The sequence below is a fragment of the Haemaphysalis longicornis genome, unplaced genomic scaffold (assembly GCF_048455015.1).
Source record: "Haemaphysalis longicornis isolate Haplotype H1 unplaced genomic scaffold, Haemaphysalis longicornis Haplotype H1 scaffold_7, whole genome shotgun sequence".
NCBI classification, from domain to species: domain Eukaryota; kingdom Metazoa; phylum Arthropoda; class Arachnida; order Ixodida; family Ixodidae; genus Haemaphysalis; species Haemaphysalis longicornis.
This window is the reverse complement of record NW_027526422.1, coordinates 166734572-166754290: the sequence shown is the minus strand read 5'-3', so window position 1 is coordinate 166754290 and position 19719 is coordinate 166734572. Positions and strand designations below refer to the sequence as shown.

The following is a 19719-nucleotide window of genomic DNA, read 5'->3' as shown; positions in this document are numbered from 1 at the left end:
ACTAAATGTGTGAAGCGGCAAGAGGGTGAAACCCTCTGCAAAACATTGCCAAGAACTAAGCAGCACTCAGCGGTATTCAACTGGACATTAATTTTAAATTCTCCACTTGTAAGAAGTGCTTTGATCTCCTCAAGGTCTCTTCGCTTGCAAGCATAATTTGGTATGTATTTATTGACCTCCGCTCCTTTCTCTGCATATCGCTTTAACAATACACTTGCATTTTTAACCATTTCATAAGACTACCATATTTCTTTATTGTTTTCCTGTGGTATGTATCGGTTTCTGTACATTTGGTATAGCTCTGCTTTTTCTGCCTCCATTGAAGTCAGAATACGCAACTCGCACCTCATGCTATTTACTTAAATCTGCATTCAATTGTCGGACAGGCAGATATATTTTCGTTACAAATGTGGTTGTTGATAACGAACAAAAATATTACTTTGTGCACACAGCGAGTTAGTTCTGGGCTTTAACTACGGTTCACAATTAGCGAACACGTCATGTCGAAAATGATGTTTTTTTATTTATAGGCAACGAATTCACACTTGCAGTGACTGGACGGCTCCTCAAGTAATGATGTTGCTGTGCCCTACTCATACAGTCAAATGCCACAAGCAGAACATCGCGGATCCACGATTCCGCAGGAATCCTGGCTTCTCTTCAAAGACACTGTCGACGAGGACAAACGTGGCAACGTCTCCTGCAGAAAACGCAACTTCAGTGACAACCTTACACATTTTAGGCAGTAGGGTCTCCTCTATAATCGGTAACTACGACATTTCAGTCAGCGCAAAGACGACAAGCGCATGAAGAGAGAGAAAAAGGGCGGATGGTGTTATCGCGACAGCATTTGTGTCTTTTGTCATGGTCTTGTCTTTATTCACTGGCTGCAATGTTGCAGTTCATTCAACACCAACCCAAAGGGTAGCAACTATGTGAACCTTTCTGCTACCCAAATTTTAAACGTCTTTTGGTTGAAAATATCGGAGATAATGTTTCACGACCAGACAGCACTCAAGCTCACTTGTCGCCCTGTTCAATTGCCTTTGGAACACAAATACTTATGAGACTTAATTTTAAAGCATAAGATTGTCAGGACATCATTCGCTCGCACCAATAGCAGCTCTAAAAGAGAAGCGAACGTGTAGGTCTTAGAGTCACGTACTAGCACGTAATCTTCTTCACTCGTCTCGTGTTTACAGCGAAAGAGCGGTATCGAGCCTTGCAAACATGTACCAACGTGTTACCAACATTTTACCAACCAACATTTTACGGTACCAACATTTTACCAACATTTTACACCAACATACCAATCATATACCAACATTTTACACGTCTTGCGGCAGTAACAAGATCTTTAGACTCGATTTCTGTCTGAATGCTTGAACATCCGCCATACAAATGGCCATCTCTCTCTCTCTCTCTCTCTCTCTATCTCTCTCTCTCTCTCTCTCTCTCTCTCTCTCTCTCTCTATTCTCTCTCTCTCTCTCTCGTGAAAAAACAGTTCCCATGTACCCATATTCATATTCTTACCATAGTGATCCCGCACGGCAGCCTCATCGACACTTCTGGGGTTTCCTGTGAACATCGAATCAAAAAGACTCTTAAAAACACTGCCTGCTTCATACATAATCCGAAGATGGTGCAAACCATGTTCATTATTTTCGGTTTTCTTTGTGCGTGGTTTTGCGTTCTAAAAAAATAAACACCAACAGAGAACAAGCGACGTTGGAGTACGCCGAGGATCAAATTTCTGCTATTGTGTGACTCAGTCGACCTTAATAAATGTCGCCAGGCATATCTCATCATTCCAATCCCTGTACCTTCGCTTTATTGCCAGCCCACACAGTAAACACCATGAACGGCCGTACTCTCCATTAAGTTCGTACTAAAAAATAGCGGAGAGAAATCAGCCATGCCATCAACGCCATATTTGCAGCGTTGAAATCCCCACAATTGCTTTAAATCTTATTCATCTCGGCTAGCGAACGCCCTCGAATGATGTTTGGCGCATTAAAGACAGTTTTTCGGTGCGGGTACGTCATTTAGGCTGTTTTCTGCCAATTTTGTCGGAAATACCATGGGTAAAATGTCTGAGTCGCAATGCGAGTCCCCCCTGCACCTTGCACTTGGATCTGTATTCGCACGCTGGCTCCCGGGGGAAAAGTAGTAAATATGAGACCCGAATAAAGTTTGAACCTCTTTTTATCAATAAACAGGATGGCATTGGGTTGGGGTAATCTATAGACACATTCCTTGAATCTTGCGTTTGTTGTTCTAGCAAGAAAATCAGTATCCAAATAAACAAATCAGCACCAAATTAAAATCATGCTTCGTTAGACGCGTTTGAGTGGGACATTTGGAAAATTTAGAAATTCCCCTTTTTTCTTACGGGTGTCCCAGCAGTGGTACGAGTACGAGTACCGTACTCAGTAGTACCAAATACGAGTACCGTACTCACCTTTGTACCAAGGCGCGTCGTAGACAGGCACGCATAAGCCGTAGGAGCAGGCAGGCGCTAAGAGCGATTTCATGACAGCACTATACCTGGGAAAGAAACATTTTCTAAACACCAGATATTTCGTCTAATACAACAGAAATAAACGGAAATAAGCTTGTACTTTCCGGCCTTTGGAACTTCTTATCAGCTCGACACGAAGGGTATGTGCGAAACATAAGGGTGTCAAAAAGCCGCCACACAAACCTGACCCATGATTATCTCGTGAACAAGAAGTAGAAACGAAAAAAAAAATGGGATAGACCTTAATGACCTCGCAGTTTTTGTTGCAATCCTATGTTTCGAAGGTAGCCGGTGTAAGAGTTACCCATTTTTTAAGACATGCTTTTCAGTCTACGGGGCACGCTGAATGAGCGATTCCGTACGCCGCTACTTATGACGAGGTCACATGACTGATTCGCGGCCACTGCGGCTGCCGTTCAGAACAGCAAGAATTTGAACAACTGGCGTAGCTTGCATTCGTAGTGCGAGGCTGTAGAAACAGCAGAGCTGCCAGCCCCTGTTCATTCGTCGGAAAACCGGCTGGTGCACCTCACATGAATTTCCGAACCTGCCGCTGAAAGTTCTCCATGAATGGAAGGCACGGATCATTTTGCCCACACCCTTTCACATCTATCCCAAATCGGGCCGCGTCAGCACCCGCTAGAGCCCAGGGGAACCGGCTTCGCAGGCTGGGCGTCCATGCTTTCCATTTCAGGCGCGAACGCACGTGAACTGGCGAAAAGAATAGCACGCGCCACGAACGCTGGGCAGAGCTGGCCTACGCAGGGCGCTCCACACGAGGTGCATGCTCACGTGCGTTCGGTATTTTTGCTTGGTATTTTTTTGCGAGCTCACCACGTGGCGCAAGCCCACCAGAAAGCCTGGTTTAATTTATTGTTTTCTATTGTGCATTTCAAACCTGAAATGAAGTTAGTAATTTTTATAATTTCGGATTGATATGGCAACGCGTTGAACTCAGAATTTCCATAAGTAACTTCCCGCTTGTAGAAAAAGTACCTTTTCACTAATTATGACAATTCATCAAGCTTTACGGCGAATTACGGGAGCTTCACTCGGCTCGAGACTTTTACAGCGCTAGTCCTCGGGCCATTTCAAAGCTCTATCTTGATCGCGCTATGCATCCTCGTAGTCCAGTTTGTAACGCAATATAAAACACCTAAAATATGCACAAAACCCAGCAAATATACGCACTGACTAAATCAGGCAGTAAAACGTGCGTGAAAGGCATCACAGAGTTTACTGATGTTATCGTAGGAAAGCATCTAAAATGTAGTAGGGCAATCGAAAATATAAAACATCTCTGTGACCTGCCTAGTAGTTGCATAAGCGAGATTGACAGGCCAAACATGATTCCGTATTTTGAATCTTTCGCATCGACGTTTACTTCTCTAAGCGGGAAAGCACCGAATCAACTTGCAGTTGAGGAGCCTTGTAACAACAGTGTGTCAGTATGGGCGAATTTTGAGCTGTAACCAACCACACGTCGTGAATAAATGGGTCAAAACTAGTAAAGATGAACAGTGGTTAGATATAAAGGAGCACAAAGGTACTATACAGCATGGGAACCGCTCTAGTTTCACCATGCGCTCTTCTGTCTACTGCAGTAACGTAAGAAAAAAATCGGCTTGCTGTCTACATTTCTTCGAGCGTTTAATGTTTCCAGACCAAAACTAGCTTCATTCTATTAGAATAATTAACTTTGTAGAGCACTCAAGTTCACAAGACGAACACCGAAAAAGCGACAACCGAAACTGTTGATGCGCGGACTACCAACGGAAATTATTCATGGAGGACAGACAGTATATTGGCACATGCCACCACTTTGCACAATACTATCCGCATGCGTCATTCATCAAATCTTGTCTTAGAAAATCGGTCTCTCTTGAGCAGCGAAACGGACTGGGTGCTGACGCACTCACCCTTGAGGCCCGACACCATGCACAAATGCTTCCCAGATGTCCCTAGTTACTTTATCTGGGGACTTGAACAGAGCCTCTTTCTTCTGGAAATCTCGAGTGCACTCAGCAAAGTGCAGTGTGAGTATGCCTGATACAGCCGCCTGCTGACACAACGCACGGTGCTTTTTAATCTGTTCATTAGGACAATGTCCCAATCGTCCAACGTACTTCTGGCGTCTAAGCGGGACCTTGCACACCACGCCACCGCAGCACGTTAGAAACTGCGCGTGCCACTCTGCAAAAACCGCTAGTGCCCTTTTTTTTTGTTTTCTACGGCTTTTTCAACAAGATTGTTCAGGGTTTCAAGTTTATCAGTTTATCCGGCGCGAACAAACGACCTGTACCTTGTCTGCCCCTGAATTAATTTGACCGACGAGACAAACCGTGAAGTACGGCATCACCACCACACGTCTGTCTGGTTTTTCACAGGTGGCCTGTTTTCCATTTACAACAATTCCTTTTCTGCTGCAAGACTAGCCAAGGATGCCGGATATCCACCATTCCTGAGGCTGGCTGTTTGCAGATCAACTCCGCATGACATGTCCGTGCAAGTCTAGTTCCTCTGCATAAATTGATCTATGCCGTCTTCCTTCCAACCAAGTTTGTTCTATCATGTGGGACGCTCTAGAATTATGTACCTTGTTGCTCTTATTATGCTTTATTCCAAGGCCTGTTTGGGTGCCCTAAATGTACCTTCAAGGAGCTTAGTAAGGCCCCAAGTTTTTGACCTAGTAGTTATCACTGGCAGTGCATATAGTTCACTAGGCAGCAAATATCAGCAGCTCACCTTCCACGGTCCTCTTCATTAATAGCTGAGAATGAAGCCCGGTCCCATACAACGTCCATTGCTCCGGCGCATTCTCTGCACAGATGTTGAGAAAATTTCAATTATTCTGAACAGGCTTCTACAAGTGTTTCTCTGTCAACGTTATTAAACTCTTCAAAGCATGTTTTAGTTTTTAGGGTTATCATGTGACCAGTGATAACCTCAAGCTTCACATTAGGTTTTCTTTTCAGGGCAATTTCTTTAGAACATGGATTGGCTTCCGCTTACACCTTAGCGCTAAATACGTGCTCCTCCAACTAGACGACCCGAAATATACACTGTACAATATTGTCACTGCACCTCACGAGCCTTTTTCAACACACTACACGATCCGACCCCGCTACCCCTTACGGCGATGACTGCGTTGAGCCCACCTACACCTATATTTTGTCCTTCTCAAGAGATCGAACAGTGCAAATGAAATTAGGCGGCTTGGAGTCGGACAATCCCCAGATATTTGGCAGGAGCACACCGCAGGGGGCATTCCTTTCTCCATTCGTTTTAAATACCACTTCGTGCTACCTACCACGAAAACTTCAACACAATGGCCTTCCACGCAAACGACATTACCTTATAGAACTCCAGTTCAAACGCCCTGGGGAGCCCCAAAATTCACTCCGAGAAGCCGTAGACATCATTACCAAACGTGTGAAACCATGGACCTCCAATTTGAACTCCAGAAGACCACCTACTTATGAAAAGAAAGAGCTGAATATCCCACAGTCCAACAAGTCCACCGCACCATTCAATGTCAAAGGTAAACCCAACATACAAGGCAATTCGGATACGGGACCTCCGCACAAAAGACAACAACAGACGAACTCATAAGTTCAACCTAATGCATGAACAATTAAACCTGATAAACCACGTGATCCTTTTAGAAGGAAGAAATCAGGTAGAATGAAGGCAGGAAAGTTAACCTGGCATGATCCTATTTTGCTATTCTGCACGCGGGAAATGGAAAACTGGCAGAAAAGGGAAAGTAAAAAATCGGAAAAGTTAGAGTAGACACTTTTGCCTAGCTCTGAAGCACTAAACGTTCAAGTTATGTGATTGTCACTGGGGTCTTTCAGTCTATAGCCTGGTGTTAAAGTTCGACGCCCGCAGGAAGCGAGTAACCACTAAAAACAGGGGGATGTGGGAAGCAGCACCCTTCGCCTAGTGACAGCGTTTGCAGTGACCGCCTAGTGCACGTGCTCGCCACATGAATCGCCTCAAAGCAGAACAAGCCAAATTTCATTTACCATTACGGAAGCCACCAAACGAAACTGACATCTTCCAACCCCCTCATTAACGCAAAGCCTTTGTAGGTACGCGTCTACAACACCCTGACTGAATTGGCTGAGGTCCACCATGTAAACCAAGCAGTCAGGCTCAGTAAGAACCACAACAGTCAAGACCATTCCATCCTAATTCTCGAACATCCACAACGCGTAAGCACCGAGGAAACGCCACCACGCGGAGTTCTATCATTAATGTTCGACCAATGCCAAAAACATGCACCCCATGAAGCGAAAAGCCTGGCGAGAAGCACGTGCCAAAGCGAGCTTCAATTCATAGCTGCCAGTACAGTACCATACACAGACGCAGCGCTGGTCGACACAGGTGAAGTGATAGCCGTAGTAGGCGTTGGGGAATAAATTCTCAATCACGCCTCTAGGGGAAAGGACGCCACTCAAGCAGAAGTCATGGCCCTTTACGCTTCTGCCCATCTTTATCCTCGACCGACAAGAAAAGCGCAATTTTGGGCGACCGTGGGAAAAAGAATATCTAATTTCTACTTCAAGAAGCCATAATGACAAAATTCAACCTTATTAATTTTGAAACAACTGCCCTTTGATAACTAACGCAGCTATACTTACGACATAAAAAGCGTTTTTATCAAAGAAACGCAAAAAATATCAAAAACTTTTAAATTTTACGCTAGACGACGTCAGCAGTGACACAATAAAGGAGGCGTTGGCAACACACAGGAGAACACTGAAAACAGTTATCGTTGGGACCACGTGATACAATCATGTGATACAATGAAACGGGACTATCAGCTCCACTACAATTACATAGTCATGTTGCTTGGCGGTGGCTTTGGTAGGCAGTCGCCAATTGTAAAAATGACATTCTGTAACGTCAAAGAGACCTCCCCAGAAAGTAGCTGAGTAGTCGCCACTCTTGATCTGTTTTCTTTATTGTATAAAATAATTGTTGCAAGTACACAATAAAAATTAGTATCACTGTTATCAGCACAAAGAAGTCTCTTTTATGAAAAAACTTGCATTTTGTTTCCATAGTCTCTTTAAGTCGCCTTCATTGCTTTCTCCTGTTGCATTACTCCCCTTCAGCGCATGCGCATTTTGTAGACATGAATCTCAAAATCTGGGGTCGTTTTATTCGTCCCTCGGTTTTTTTTTACAATCACCTTTGCCGCAATGTTTCACAATGCTCGACAGCCTTATCGGATTTGTTTTCAACGTTACGTTTATCTTGTGCTACTTTTCTTTAAGATATACGTTAATGTCTATAGCCACGGTTAGGATATCAATTATCATGCGGACGCTCAGAAGCTTTTAGATGAATTTATTGGGAAAAGTAGAAGTAACCTAAATACAAATTTGAATTTCACTGGTTTGTGTTGTCTTTGCATATTCTTGTTAAAATATTGTTGAGTAGTGCCGTTAATTATTACGATTGCAAACGTGCATTATAACGTCAGATACATCTATTTTTATTAGAGTTTGTTTATCTAGAAGTGCAAATCCTTCGGTTACATCGAGGTTGCCTGGCCTTTAATCCCACGTTTATTTTCAACTGTAGTCTGCAAGGTTGCGTAAATCTGAGGTGCAGTTCTAGTAGCACAATTTCTTGATTGTTATTTTACGTAACGCTACGCACACGCACAAGGTCGAATAAGCGAATGAGCTCGAAAGGCGACTAAGCGAATAAGGTCGAATAAGGTCGGGGCGAATAAGTTCTAAAGACTTCGTCCTCCTGATAGCTGAACTTCAAGCTTTTGTAGCTTGTTTCGTGTAATTGAGACCAAAAAGTTAGCCCTTCCGACCTTTTATGTTGTGTGCTTTGAATAAACGAAGCCTGAAGTTGTTATCGCGTAAATTTCTAATAGAAAACGCCTGTGTCACATATTGCACATGAAGAAAAAAATGCTGTGCAATTTTTAGTGGCACCTTGTTATTTGGAAATACGTTTCTGGTGAATATTCACTCTTGCTTACCTTTTGAAATCAAAGATGCTGCAGGTGAAAATTCGTAGCCTACCATCGGCGTTCTGTAAGTTCAAAGAACAAAACACAGTACATGCTGAGCCAAATCATATATATTATTCAACTGTAACAGTACTAGCGACGGTTTTCTTGGTACAAGTAAGTTGGATTGTCAGCAAAAAGCAATACGTTCACAAATAATGACAAGCTATCTTATACTAACCGTGAAAGATCGTTGTTAGAGGTGGAATTTTTCGCTCCCGTTGATCTTTGCTAGAGGTATGAATTATCAATTAAGTGAATAGAGCACGGCTGTACTATTATAGCCCACTTCTTGTCCCTAATTTGGCTACTGAGAGCGAGAGAGCGAGAGAGAGAGAGAGAGAGAGAGAGAGAGAGAGAGAGAGATCACTTTGTTTTCAAGGAAAGTTGGATTAGGCAGGCGTGGTGGCCGGTGGTAGAAGGCTGGTGGCGACGGTGGAGGCACGGCCAACCAGAAGTAGTTGAAGCACCGGTTTCGAGCTGCCCAGCGCGTCCTCTGATTTCTTGGTAACGGAAATGGGGTTACCTAGTTTAGGGCGCGCCCACCTAGAGTGAGTGAGGGTGTCAAGGCAGTTGTCGCAGAGGGGATAGGTAAAAGGAGGAAGTCACAGGGATGGATCTTCGGGATGGCTCGTTCTTTCGCAGGGCACAAGAGCAGTTCGCCACTATTCGTATCAAGTACAGTTATGATATTCTTGTCATTTGCGGTTTCTGGGGTGTGATTTCCTTCCTACAATTGTTGGGTTTTTTTTTTATTTTATCCCTGAAAGTTTTTAATAAAATATGGTCACACGACAACGTAAATATGGGGTCAACGCATACATTCAATGAACTTAGTTGGTAACGACTAGCCGTGAAATCAAAGCTACTGATAATCTCCATAATTTCTATTTAAACAGCTCCAGCTATTGAAAGCTGATTACATTGTGCTTTAACCATGGGAGCTTAACCGTGACTTTTGCTGCATTTATGATCCCATGATTTATCCACTGGGGATTGGTGACTACATAGTTGGCTGACGGGAAGCCCGACAAAGATCTGGCCGTAGCCCAAACCATAAACGACCTTTCCAGTGGGTTCTGTAGTTTGCCTGAGCCAAGGTGGCTGGTTTATTTAACAGCTGAGCTTTTTTAAGCTTGTGTTCCATCCGTGCCTGGCGTCGGCCAAACTCGCCGCAGCAAAGTAGCCAAGAAGTGTGATGGAAAGTAGCAAGGAGGCAAGGAGCCAACGAACAGGGGTTGGGAGTGCGCTCTTCAAGAAAAAAAAAAACGCTGCACGTGGTCAGAGTCTAACCTTGGTCCCTCGCGTTAGAAAACCGGCGTCAACCCGATAGCGCTATCACCGCATTCGGTGCGTCCAGCCTTTTCCATGGGTTCGCAGTGCGGGTGTCGGCGTTGGACTTCGGCTGAGTTGAAGTGTACTTTTGCAGTTTGGATTTTGTACCGTATGAGGGTGAATGTCCGTCAATACTCGCCTGAAAGACCGGACAGTTAGTAACGGGGCAGATGGTTTCTTTGAACTCAAGGCCGTTATCGGAAAAGAACTCTCGGGCACAGTCTTCGATGAACTCCACGCCCACAACACGATGGCCCAGGTCGTAGAACCTGGGCACAAATGACACACATATTAGCAACTCGCTACGCAAAACTAGAAGCTACGGTGAGGTAGAAAAGCAGCAAAGCTACCAGAGGACAAAACAACGGGCAGGCTGTTGGCTCCTTCAAATATCACGCTTCTCCTCTTTCTCCTCTATGGTGGATGTAGTTCCCTGGTATATAGAAACGCTGAATGGGGTCGTTTATTGCGGAACAATAACTTTTCTTCGCATCTATCGCTCTCGTATATTGTTAGCTTGACGGCGACATAGTTCACGATCCAGATGGTCAGGATAAGTGGTCATCTTTTAATGCATTTTGGTCAACGTCGTGGAAGAGTTGGAAAACATGACGACGGAATCAGGTCCTTGTTTGGAATAACAACGTCTTTCCCTCCTTTGCGGTAGTACGAGAAAGAAATACTAAAGATCTATTCGTGGGTTTTAAGAATGGGTGAGCATCCGTCCCTCTTTTTCTGAAACTTGGTACTTGGCCTGATGTGCACGCCTTGCTGCGGGTTCAGAAGTGTGCAACGCGCAGTTTCTCACCCGCCCGTAGTAGGCGGCTCCCTATTGAAGCGGCATTGCTGCCTGTCGTTCCATTTGTTCCCACTAGTGTGCCACTCCGTCGTGCCGCCATTTTGTACCTTCCTCCTTTGCGACCCACACTTACGCGTGACTATTCTGCACCACTTACACGTGGTCGCAGCCGTCACAAGACCCATCACGGCAGTGCAGCTCGTGCGCAGCGCCTCAGCTTGACGCCTCTTTGACAACGTCGGAAGTGTTGTCTCCCCTCTCGTCTCCCCTGTCGTGTCCCCTCTCGGAGACGCCTTTCCCCTCTCGGAGATAACTATCCACGCGCTATATCCTACCCGTCGTTTCCTTCTCCATTGCGCGCCCTGCCTACAGAATGGCCCGAAAACGAACAGGGTGCTGCAGAAACTGGTCCGACGTGTTCACGCAGTAATAAGTGCGGGATCTGTTTAAATAGGAGCACTGTGATGTTTCATCGCGGCCGATAGTACAGTTGCAGGAACCGGTGTTATCGAGGTCCCGCACCGCATTACCAATTGCTGCGTCTGTTCTCCTCGCTGAATGTCATGCAAGTGGTGAGCAAGAGAAGTTCTGGGTTTGGGACCCCAGCAACACGCCCAGTGCACCCGTTCATGCACTTACACTTGGATACTTCGAAGATGAACACGCACGCAAGAATTTAAACCGAATGAATACTTGCAAGGACGTTTAATTGTCACTTTACTGCAAATTACAGGTGCGAAGGATATACATAAAAGGGGCATCATGGTTTGTTGAGGGGTTTGCCTGTTCACGCACTATAATTGGTTCATCAGTGCAGGTCCAAAGTGCAGATGTGTCGCCAAGCGGCCTCCCCCATACTCTGCACGATTGTGTAAAAGAGAGAATTGTTCTAGCCAGTTCTCGGAGGCCGCGTATTGCTGGAGATCAAGCGAGCCACATGTGCGTAACCCAATGTTATTTCTTGTAAGCACTGGGTGATTGTCATGGCAGTGATATGCAGTGACGGGCGACGGCCTTTTTTTGCTTTGCGCACAGTGTGCGCACATAGAAGTTTGGCTTTGGGGCGGACATTGGGTTTGCATGCGGGTGACAATGGGTTACGAATATTAGTGTCTTCGCACTGACGAGGAGGGATTTAGTTCTTGCCGCCACTTGCATTTTTCAACGTGGAGTCATTGTTAACCTTGTAACTGAAATGTTACTCACAGCTTCTTTGTAGTCATAACTGCACAAACAGGACGGGAAAATTTATGACAACTTTGTTTAGATGTTGAGTTGAAACTTACCATTTGAGCTCGTTTGCCTTTCCGCAGAGTGGAATGAACACCTCTGCATTCACCTTGCCTGCCAGAACTACTTCCCTATTGTTCTGTAAGAGACTGAAGAAAAATTAAAAAGGTGATGAGAATTAGAGCGTTTTTGAAACATTCAAGCAATTGTTCCAACTTTATTACCTACAAACTTGTTTATTGTTTGTGGTTTATAAAAAGGGAAAAAGAAAGGATATGCACTGGGGATATTTTTTACGCTTGGCAGGGAGCTAACTGAGTGCAGGCGAAAGGAGTCAAAGGGGTAGTAAAAGGATAAATTAGAGTGTTGGAGACATAGACAAAGAGAGAGAAAGAGGCGAAAGAATAACGTTTTCCAATTACTTTCAGCACGCAAACGACAAGATCCCGAAATTCGCTCAAACTGAAAGAAGCCGTTAACTCCACTCGTGTAACTCAGTCACAGCTACGGCTTAAGACACACGCACCCAACCCAACCAGAGTATTGTCTCAAACCACAGTACGCAAACACATCTCTTTGCTCGTGTAATAGGAACCCTTTCTTGCACACGTTTTATTCAAGGATTTCACGTATGACTGGCCTAGAGATAAACATTGACGGCACGTCCCGTAATAGCTGTGCTTTGTTTAACAAAAAAAAAACACAAATTATACTCCTGCAAGAAACACGGGAAAAATTTCGGACTCGCAGGTTACAAAACCTTCTCCCGGAAGGGTACAGTAAAGCTCGCTTATATCGAACACGGATATATCTAATTATTGCCTATATCGAACCCTTGTATAATTCTGGCAAAAACTACATACATTCAAATTTTTTTATACCGAACGCGACTTTCTCACAATGGATATCTCGAACTCTCCCGCGCGGGATTTTTCGCTTTCCTTAGGCATGCGGCAGGCTTTCCCGCAATACATCGGCGCGCGCAGTGGTGGCGCGCGTGTCACTTGCGACTCCCGCGCGAGCTCGTACGTGTCCAAACCGTCCGTGGCAGAGTGGACCAGTTCCACGCATGCATGCCGTTGGAGCCGAAAGCGCCACATTGGGCGCTGCGGGCTGTGGTGTCACCGAACTTCAAGCCCGCGCCACTCGCTGCCCGCACTTTCTCGGTTCGCTGGGTTCGCCGTTATTCGCTTGTATCCATGCTTGTCTCCGCTCTGTCAAAGACGCCGAGGACTCCGTACCGCTTCCGAGCACGAGCGAAGCCGTCGCTGCCGTGGCCCTGCTACGGCGAAACTGCAATGCCACTGAGAGCAGCTGTCTTGTGCTTGTCGACTGTTTAGATACCGTGGAGCAAGCAGTCACCGGCAACGCGTTGCGCTCCAAGAAGCAGGCTACACTCACGCAGTTGTTACGACCCAATAAATTATTGTTTTCTTTCCGAGAAAGTGTCGTATCATTGTGAACTGCAGGGTCGGAAGAGCCCAGCGTTAGCTCGTGACTCCGTCGGCAAGATTGCTCTCGTGTAAGTTTTTTTTCTTCACTTTCTATATTGAATTTTTGCTATATCGAACTATTTTACAATGCACGCGCTGTTCGATATAAGCGGGCTTTACTGTATGATACAAAAGGCCAGGAAAAAGCGATGGGGAAGAAGGAACGCCCCCAGAATGTGCGACCCGCTGGTTCACAAATCACTGGCAGCCATTCAGCATGATTCTACGCCTTATAACAACGACAGCCAAGAGCATGTCACCGCAGAAAAATGTACATTCGGGATTTTCAGATCGCTATGTAATCCTAGGTAACGCCTACTGGCTCCAAGGAGGATCGCATGACAGCCCCAAGAAATGGCTTCATGGGTTGCTACTGAAGCATAGAGACAAACAAGTAGTTACTGCACGAGATTTTAATACCCGGCACATAGCACGGGGCTACACCTCAACATCCAAATCTGAGTGACTCTTAGAACACGCCATGGAACAGCACCAAATGATTCTTGCGAATGACTTAATGCTGCCATCCAGATACGAGAACAGTGTACCGAGAGACTCTAATCCCGATATCACCTGGCACAACAGACAATGAAAGATTCTATGGAGCAGAAGTTTAGAAACTTAAAACGTCTTGCGGATTAGGTCTGGGATACACAGTAAAGCGCAATACGGCCAAACTAAAACACATTGACCGGGATAAATTCTGACAAGCCGTAGGAAACGCACAGCCAGCAACCATTCCCATGTGTGATTGGACCCAACTGGTCCTACAAGCTCAAGAAAAGCTCACTACGACTTGCCCTGCTGAATTCAAGGAGGCCGTTCTAGAGCAGCACTTGTTAAACATTATCGCGAAGCAAAGGAAATTGAAGAAGTGAAGCGGGAATAAAAGCGGTAAAAAAACAAAAAAAAAAGATCATACAAAGCACTACCAAGGATATGGTGCCCTACGCAAATGAACTGGCCTCGTAGTGAATGGATTTCTGCCACACTAAAATCGACAAAGCGCTGGATACAAAGCAAGTGAGGCAAATCCTGCGTAGTCTGCTGGGAGAAGCCAGACCTAGGCACACAATGAAGAAGGTCCAGATGACCATGGGTCTTTCAGACGAAGACTTCATTCGGGAGTTCCTCCGAACGATACACCCTAGCATCTACTATCCATAACCTCTAGCCGAATACGTTCCCGGTCCTGGGGAATCAGTGGATGAAGGTATTAATGCACCGTTCTCCAGGCAAGAATTGGACAACTGCCTAAATAAGATAAAGAAAAACACGGCATCGGGAAAGGACCGAATCACATATATATATACTCATCAAACATTTGCCAGAAAACACCATAAATTAACTACTTGGGTATATAAACAAAGTGTGGATATCAGGCATACTTCCCGAAGAATGAAAACAGACAATAATGACACCTATACCAAAACCAGGGAAACCATCCAATTGCCTTGAGCAACTCCCCCCAATATACCTAACGTCATGCGGCGGCAAAGTCGCGTAGATGATGATTCTAGAACACCTTACGTGGGTGATAAACATCAAGGCAGTGCTGCACCAAGAGATGACAGGATTTAGGTGGCCCGTGTCGACTCAAGACTGCATGCTCCGCCTCAAGCACGATGTTTACGACTCCCCTAGCAGAGCACAGCAAACGCCAAATGTAGCGCTCGATATCTACAAGGCATTCGACAACCCACGTCATAAAGCCATCTTGGAAAAACTCCGAGGCATCCATGTGGTGAACGATAATATAATGACATACATAACTTTTTAAGTGACCGAACCACGGACGTCTTTGTAAACGGCCGCTTAATAGGCCCTTTCAAACCAGGTGAAGGAGTACCACAAGGCTCGATTGTTCCCCTACCCCTTTTTACCATAGTCCTCAATGATCTGCCTGCCAAACTAGACTTCCTCGCCGACTTTCACTTCGACATCTATGCCGATGATCTGACTTTGTGGTCCTCTCAGGGTTCCCCCGGGCACCAGGAGCCCCAAATGCCGGAAGCAATTGATGTCGTCCCCGCTTACATGAAAGCCGTTGCTCTCAGCTGCTCCCCCTCTAAGATCGAATACATCGTTGTGGAGAATGGTCCAGCCGGCCGCACTGATCATAATCGCAAGTTGATCAAATTAACGCTAGACGGCACCAACAAGCAAGGAAAGAAGAAATTCGAGTGCTCGCCTTTTAGTTTCACCTACAAGGCACAGCGGACGATTGGGTTAAAAAAATGGGAAACTGAGATCAATCGCATAACGCACATGATGAAACGGATTTCAAGGAGGTGACGGGGGGTAAAAGAACATGAAATACTACGAATTTTCGAGGTGTTCGTAATTCCCCGCATCATGTACGCAGTCCCTTAAATGCGGATGACCTGCACTCACAGCGACAAATTCGAAACAAAGCTGCGGAAACTTATTTGTGTGGCCCTGGTACTCCCAAATTACACCCCACTCCACGAGCTTCGACTAATGAGAGTTCACAGTCTAATCTCCCTTCGTATAGACATCCACAGCGAAGGGCAAGAGTCTCGGCTGCCCGCCTCTATGCAGGGACGAACTAGTACATTTGGTTAGTACATTCACTAGGGGCACAAATTGAGGAACCAGAAGGCTGCATTAAAGAACCCCCCCCCCCCCTCCCTCCCGGGAACACCTACATCCTGTACCCCGTAACATGAGTGCGGAAAATTACCACGAGCGCAGAGCTCGCAGGTCGCGTGCCACCAGCCATTTAGGGGCGCAGAAGATAGAGCAGGGTTGCACTCCGGTCTAGACCGACACCGCCGTATCAGACGACGGTATAGTTCCAACCGCCACGTACTACGGGAACAGGCAAAAAGCTCGTCGCTTCCTGTCGATTCGTGAACCTGGTCATACCGAAGGGTTAGCCATAGCAGATGTCATCACAAATTTCAACGGCCGACAGAAACTGCTCATACTGACTAACAGCCAGGATGCGATCCGCCTCTTCGGCCGCAGCAAAACAGCCACGCACATACGCAACATTCTCGACGTATGTACATCTACCTCCAAACCTGAGCTTTTGGTCGAACTCCGCTAAATCCCAGGTCATCAAGGAATACCAGGAAATGTCGGGGCTTACGAAATCCCGCAACACCCTCTTCGGCGAGTATGAGCCTCCTAGTACGCTCCCGGAGGTATACGACCGCTACCACCAGCCGCGTCGAAGAAAGAAAAGCCAGCATGGAGGAAGAAAAAGAAAGCCAGGCACAGAAAGTTGGTCGAGCAAGACATACACTGCATCCCTTCCTCCCCCCCTCTCTCTCTCTCTCTCTCTCTCTCTCTCTCTCTCTCTTTAACGAAAACATGACCTACTTGATCTGCAACATGGCCGAAAACATAAACAAGCAGTAAGAACACTAAGGATAGAAATGAAAAGTCGGGTCGATTTTCCGCTGCTCGGGACCCACCGGGTTGGTCATCTCAAATAATTGCTGAACGAATATCGGGGTTCTGGCCCATGATCCGCGCCTGACGCGACAACGTGATGAATGAGTATAGTATAGAATGCACGCAAACCGTTAATCTGATCATGGTAATTTATTGTTACGAGGTATCAGAACACAGGACCTTAACCATGAGAGATGCGGACGATGTATTCACACTATTTACATGGCGACCATCACGAGCTCGCGATAAGTGCGCGCCTGCCCAGGTTCTTCTTCCTCGAATGTTGGGCCCATAGAACCAAGTTCCACTCTTTTAATGGGCGTTATCATTTTGTAGCAATATTATTCTGGCCCTTTCTCTTGCAGGAAGCCGACTCGGTTTAAGCGGATGCGGCTTCCAACGTTTTATTGAAGAGCGGTCCCAGCCAGAACAACGAGCGCCGAATACGAGCGACCGCATGGGCATGTGTCACGTTCGATCTGATGCGTGGCCAAGCTGACGCGCCAGTCCAGTCCGACGACGACGACGATGATGATGATGATGAATATGGTGGTGGTGGTGGCGCTGATGTCGCTACACTCTCAAGGCAGAGTTACTCGCGAAGCTTTACTCCTCGCAAGTGTGCTGTAAAATATCTTTTCGGCAACACAGGCGTTACAAATACTCTTATGAAGGCGAAAGCCTTGAATACCTATGTTTCACGCACGCGCGACGTAGGTTCAAAAAACTGGTGCTCCAACAAACTTGAAGTTGCGGGAGCCACTAAGCCTGAGCCGGGGATAGCGCGCCAGGAAAGCGAAACGGCGGTGCAGGGTGAGGGGGGCTTTGAGAAAGGGCGACGCAGCGCACGCCGGGAAACGGCGGTAGCTGCAAAGCAGAACGAGGTTCGGAGGGTCTGTTCTAGGCGCTGGTCAAGTGGTGACAGGACGGCCATAATGCTCGAGAGCAAGTTCAACAGAAGGAACAACTATGCCTTCGAAAGTTTTAGGCATCCCCAAATATTTTCCTTGATGTTTGGAGGGCGTATACATAGTACTTGGGCACCATTTAGAGCTTTCTCCAAGGCAGTCATGTGTCGTGTTTACAGTGTTTACTCGAGTAAAATCGACACAAAAGACAAATGAACACTTGTATATGGCAGAGCTAATGTGAATTTCTATTAGGTGGTTCGTACACTGCCCCTGTCCTCTGCCTGAAAATTTGTATCTGCACCAGACACTCATCAAGAAAGTGATATGACAGGAGATTGCCGAGCCACTTTTGCGTTCTTTTTGGTATGTTCCCTAGTAAGGCTGACGTGTGGTCATGTTTCAACATCATCAATAAAAAAATAGTGCCCTTCCATTCTGTAAAGATGAATGACCTGCGAAGCTAACGCAGTCGACGGAGGGCACCAAACAAACCACGTTTGTTTGTAATGTGCGATTGAACATACTTTATAGCCACATAGCTGAATGAAACTTGGCGGGACTCGAGCTTTATTTTAGCGAACAAACACGGGGCTGTCCATTTTACCCCCGCGTCGTATACGCAACTTACTGTCCGTATAAAACGCAACCCAATCCGCTCGACTAGTGAAGACACCAGACAGGTCGCATTCGGCTGCTTGACGTCCACGTGTAAACCTCCCTCCAGCACAACGGGGATGTCATTAGTGAAAACGTGAAACCTACAGCTTCGCCGGCACGCCACCCTTCCTCCCTCCACTCCCCGCACCTGCATGCATAAACGGCACCGCTTATGTGCGCGTGCTTAAACGTGAAAGATACAGGGGAAAAGGAACGACGGAGAGGCGCCGAGTAAAGGGGCTTCACCGAAATGAAAACTGAGGGTGGGGGGGAGGAAAGGGGAGGCTATACATATTCGCAGTGACAGAGCGCAGAAAAACACACACACACGAATGAAAAACGATAGATACATGGCGCTGACGCAGCCAAGTGAATGCTTGATATCACGAAATTCCTTATGTGTGTACCGTACGGATGTGCCCTTATAGCTGTTCATATGATATCAAGATCGCGATAAAACAGTGGCCGGATATCATTTCGACGTTGAAGCCAACGCTTATAGGTTGACGTTGGGTGATGCCGATTACGCTCCTTCCAACTTTGTTTTATGGGACGTGAGTGGGTGGCGGAAGCCAAACATTCGCCCTGTTTGTTTTGCATGCGGAATTCCTGGACGCTCTGCACGTGAAACAACGTTTAACTACAACTACGAGAGATTTGTATTACGTACCCATCCTTCCCAATCGAACCACGATAAAATCCACCAAGGAAGACATTAGCAAAGAACATTGCATGTGGTAGTCCCGACAAGACATAAACGCGCCTCACTTGGTAATGCCATCCAGTTGCCACGAGGTTTGTCCTCTGCTCCACTTGCTCTTCCAGTAATCCTTGCTGCCCTTTTCCACTGCGCCGTAAACGTTGTCCATTGTGGAGGGTCTTGTGTATTCACTGCTCCCTTTTATCACGTCAAGGGCTCAACAATACTTTTTGACCTTTTTATATATTTCTTTGGCGCAAGCAAAAAGCTCGCTGGAGTACAATGAACGGGAAACGACTGTGGAGTGAGCCGCCTTGCATCCGCTCTGAACCGAGGGGATAAAAAGAAAAACAAAATCTGCACACTGCCGCCGCGTCATGTGCGCAGCTGTTTCTCCCTGTCCTCCCATCTGTCCTTCCCTACAAAACATAAAATATTATCCGGTCAAAACTTCTGTTTGAAAAAGAGCTGCCATGATAGGCATGTCAAAAAGTATTGGTCGCATTCCGAGTCTGTCCTCCACGTGTTCCCTCTAACCGTAAGAGTGGATGATACCGCAGTGCATTTACAAGCAAAAATCGACTCCAAGGACCTCCGCGTTAAGGCTCG

At 46.2% G+C, this 19719-nt stretch overlaps 1 protein-coding gene across 1 annotated transcript; it reads right to left on the bottom strand.

Annotated features, from left to right (window-relative positions):
- Positions 1-536: 536 nt before the first annotated feature.
- Positions 537-19393, bottom strand: LOC144145449 (thiopurine S-methyltransferase-like). Its single transcript, XM_077677073.1, has 8 exons — positions 19179-19393; positions 11983-12075; positions 10037-10166; positions 8533-8585; positions 5268-5342; positions 2463-2548; positions 1535-1579; positions 537-700 (listed from the first exon to the last, which is right to left on the bottom strand). Exons 1-8 carry the CDS (start codon positions 19277-19279, stop codon positions 594-596), a joined length of 690 nt encoding a protein of 229 aa, XP_077533199.1. The 5' UTR covers positions 19280-19393; the 3' UTR covers positions 537-593.
- Positions 19394-19719: the final 326 nt, after the last annotated feature.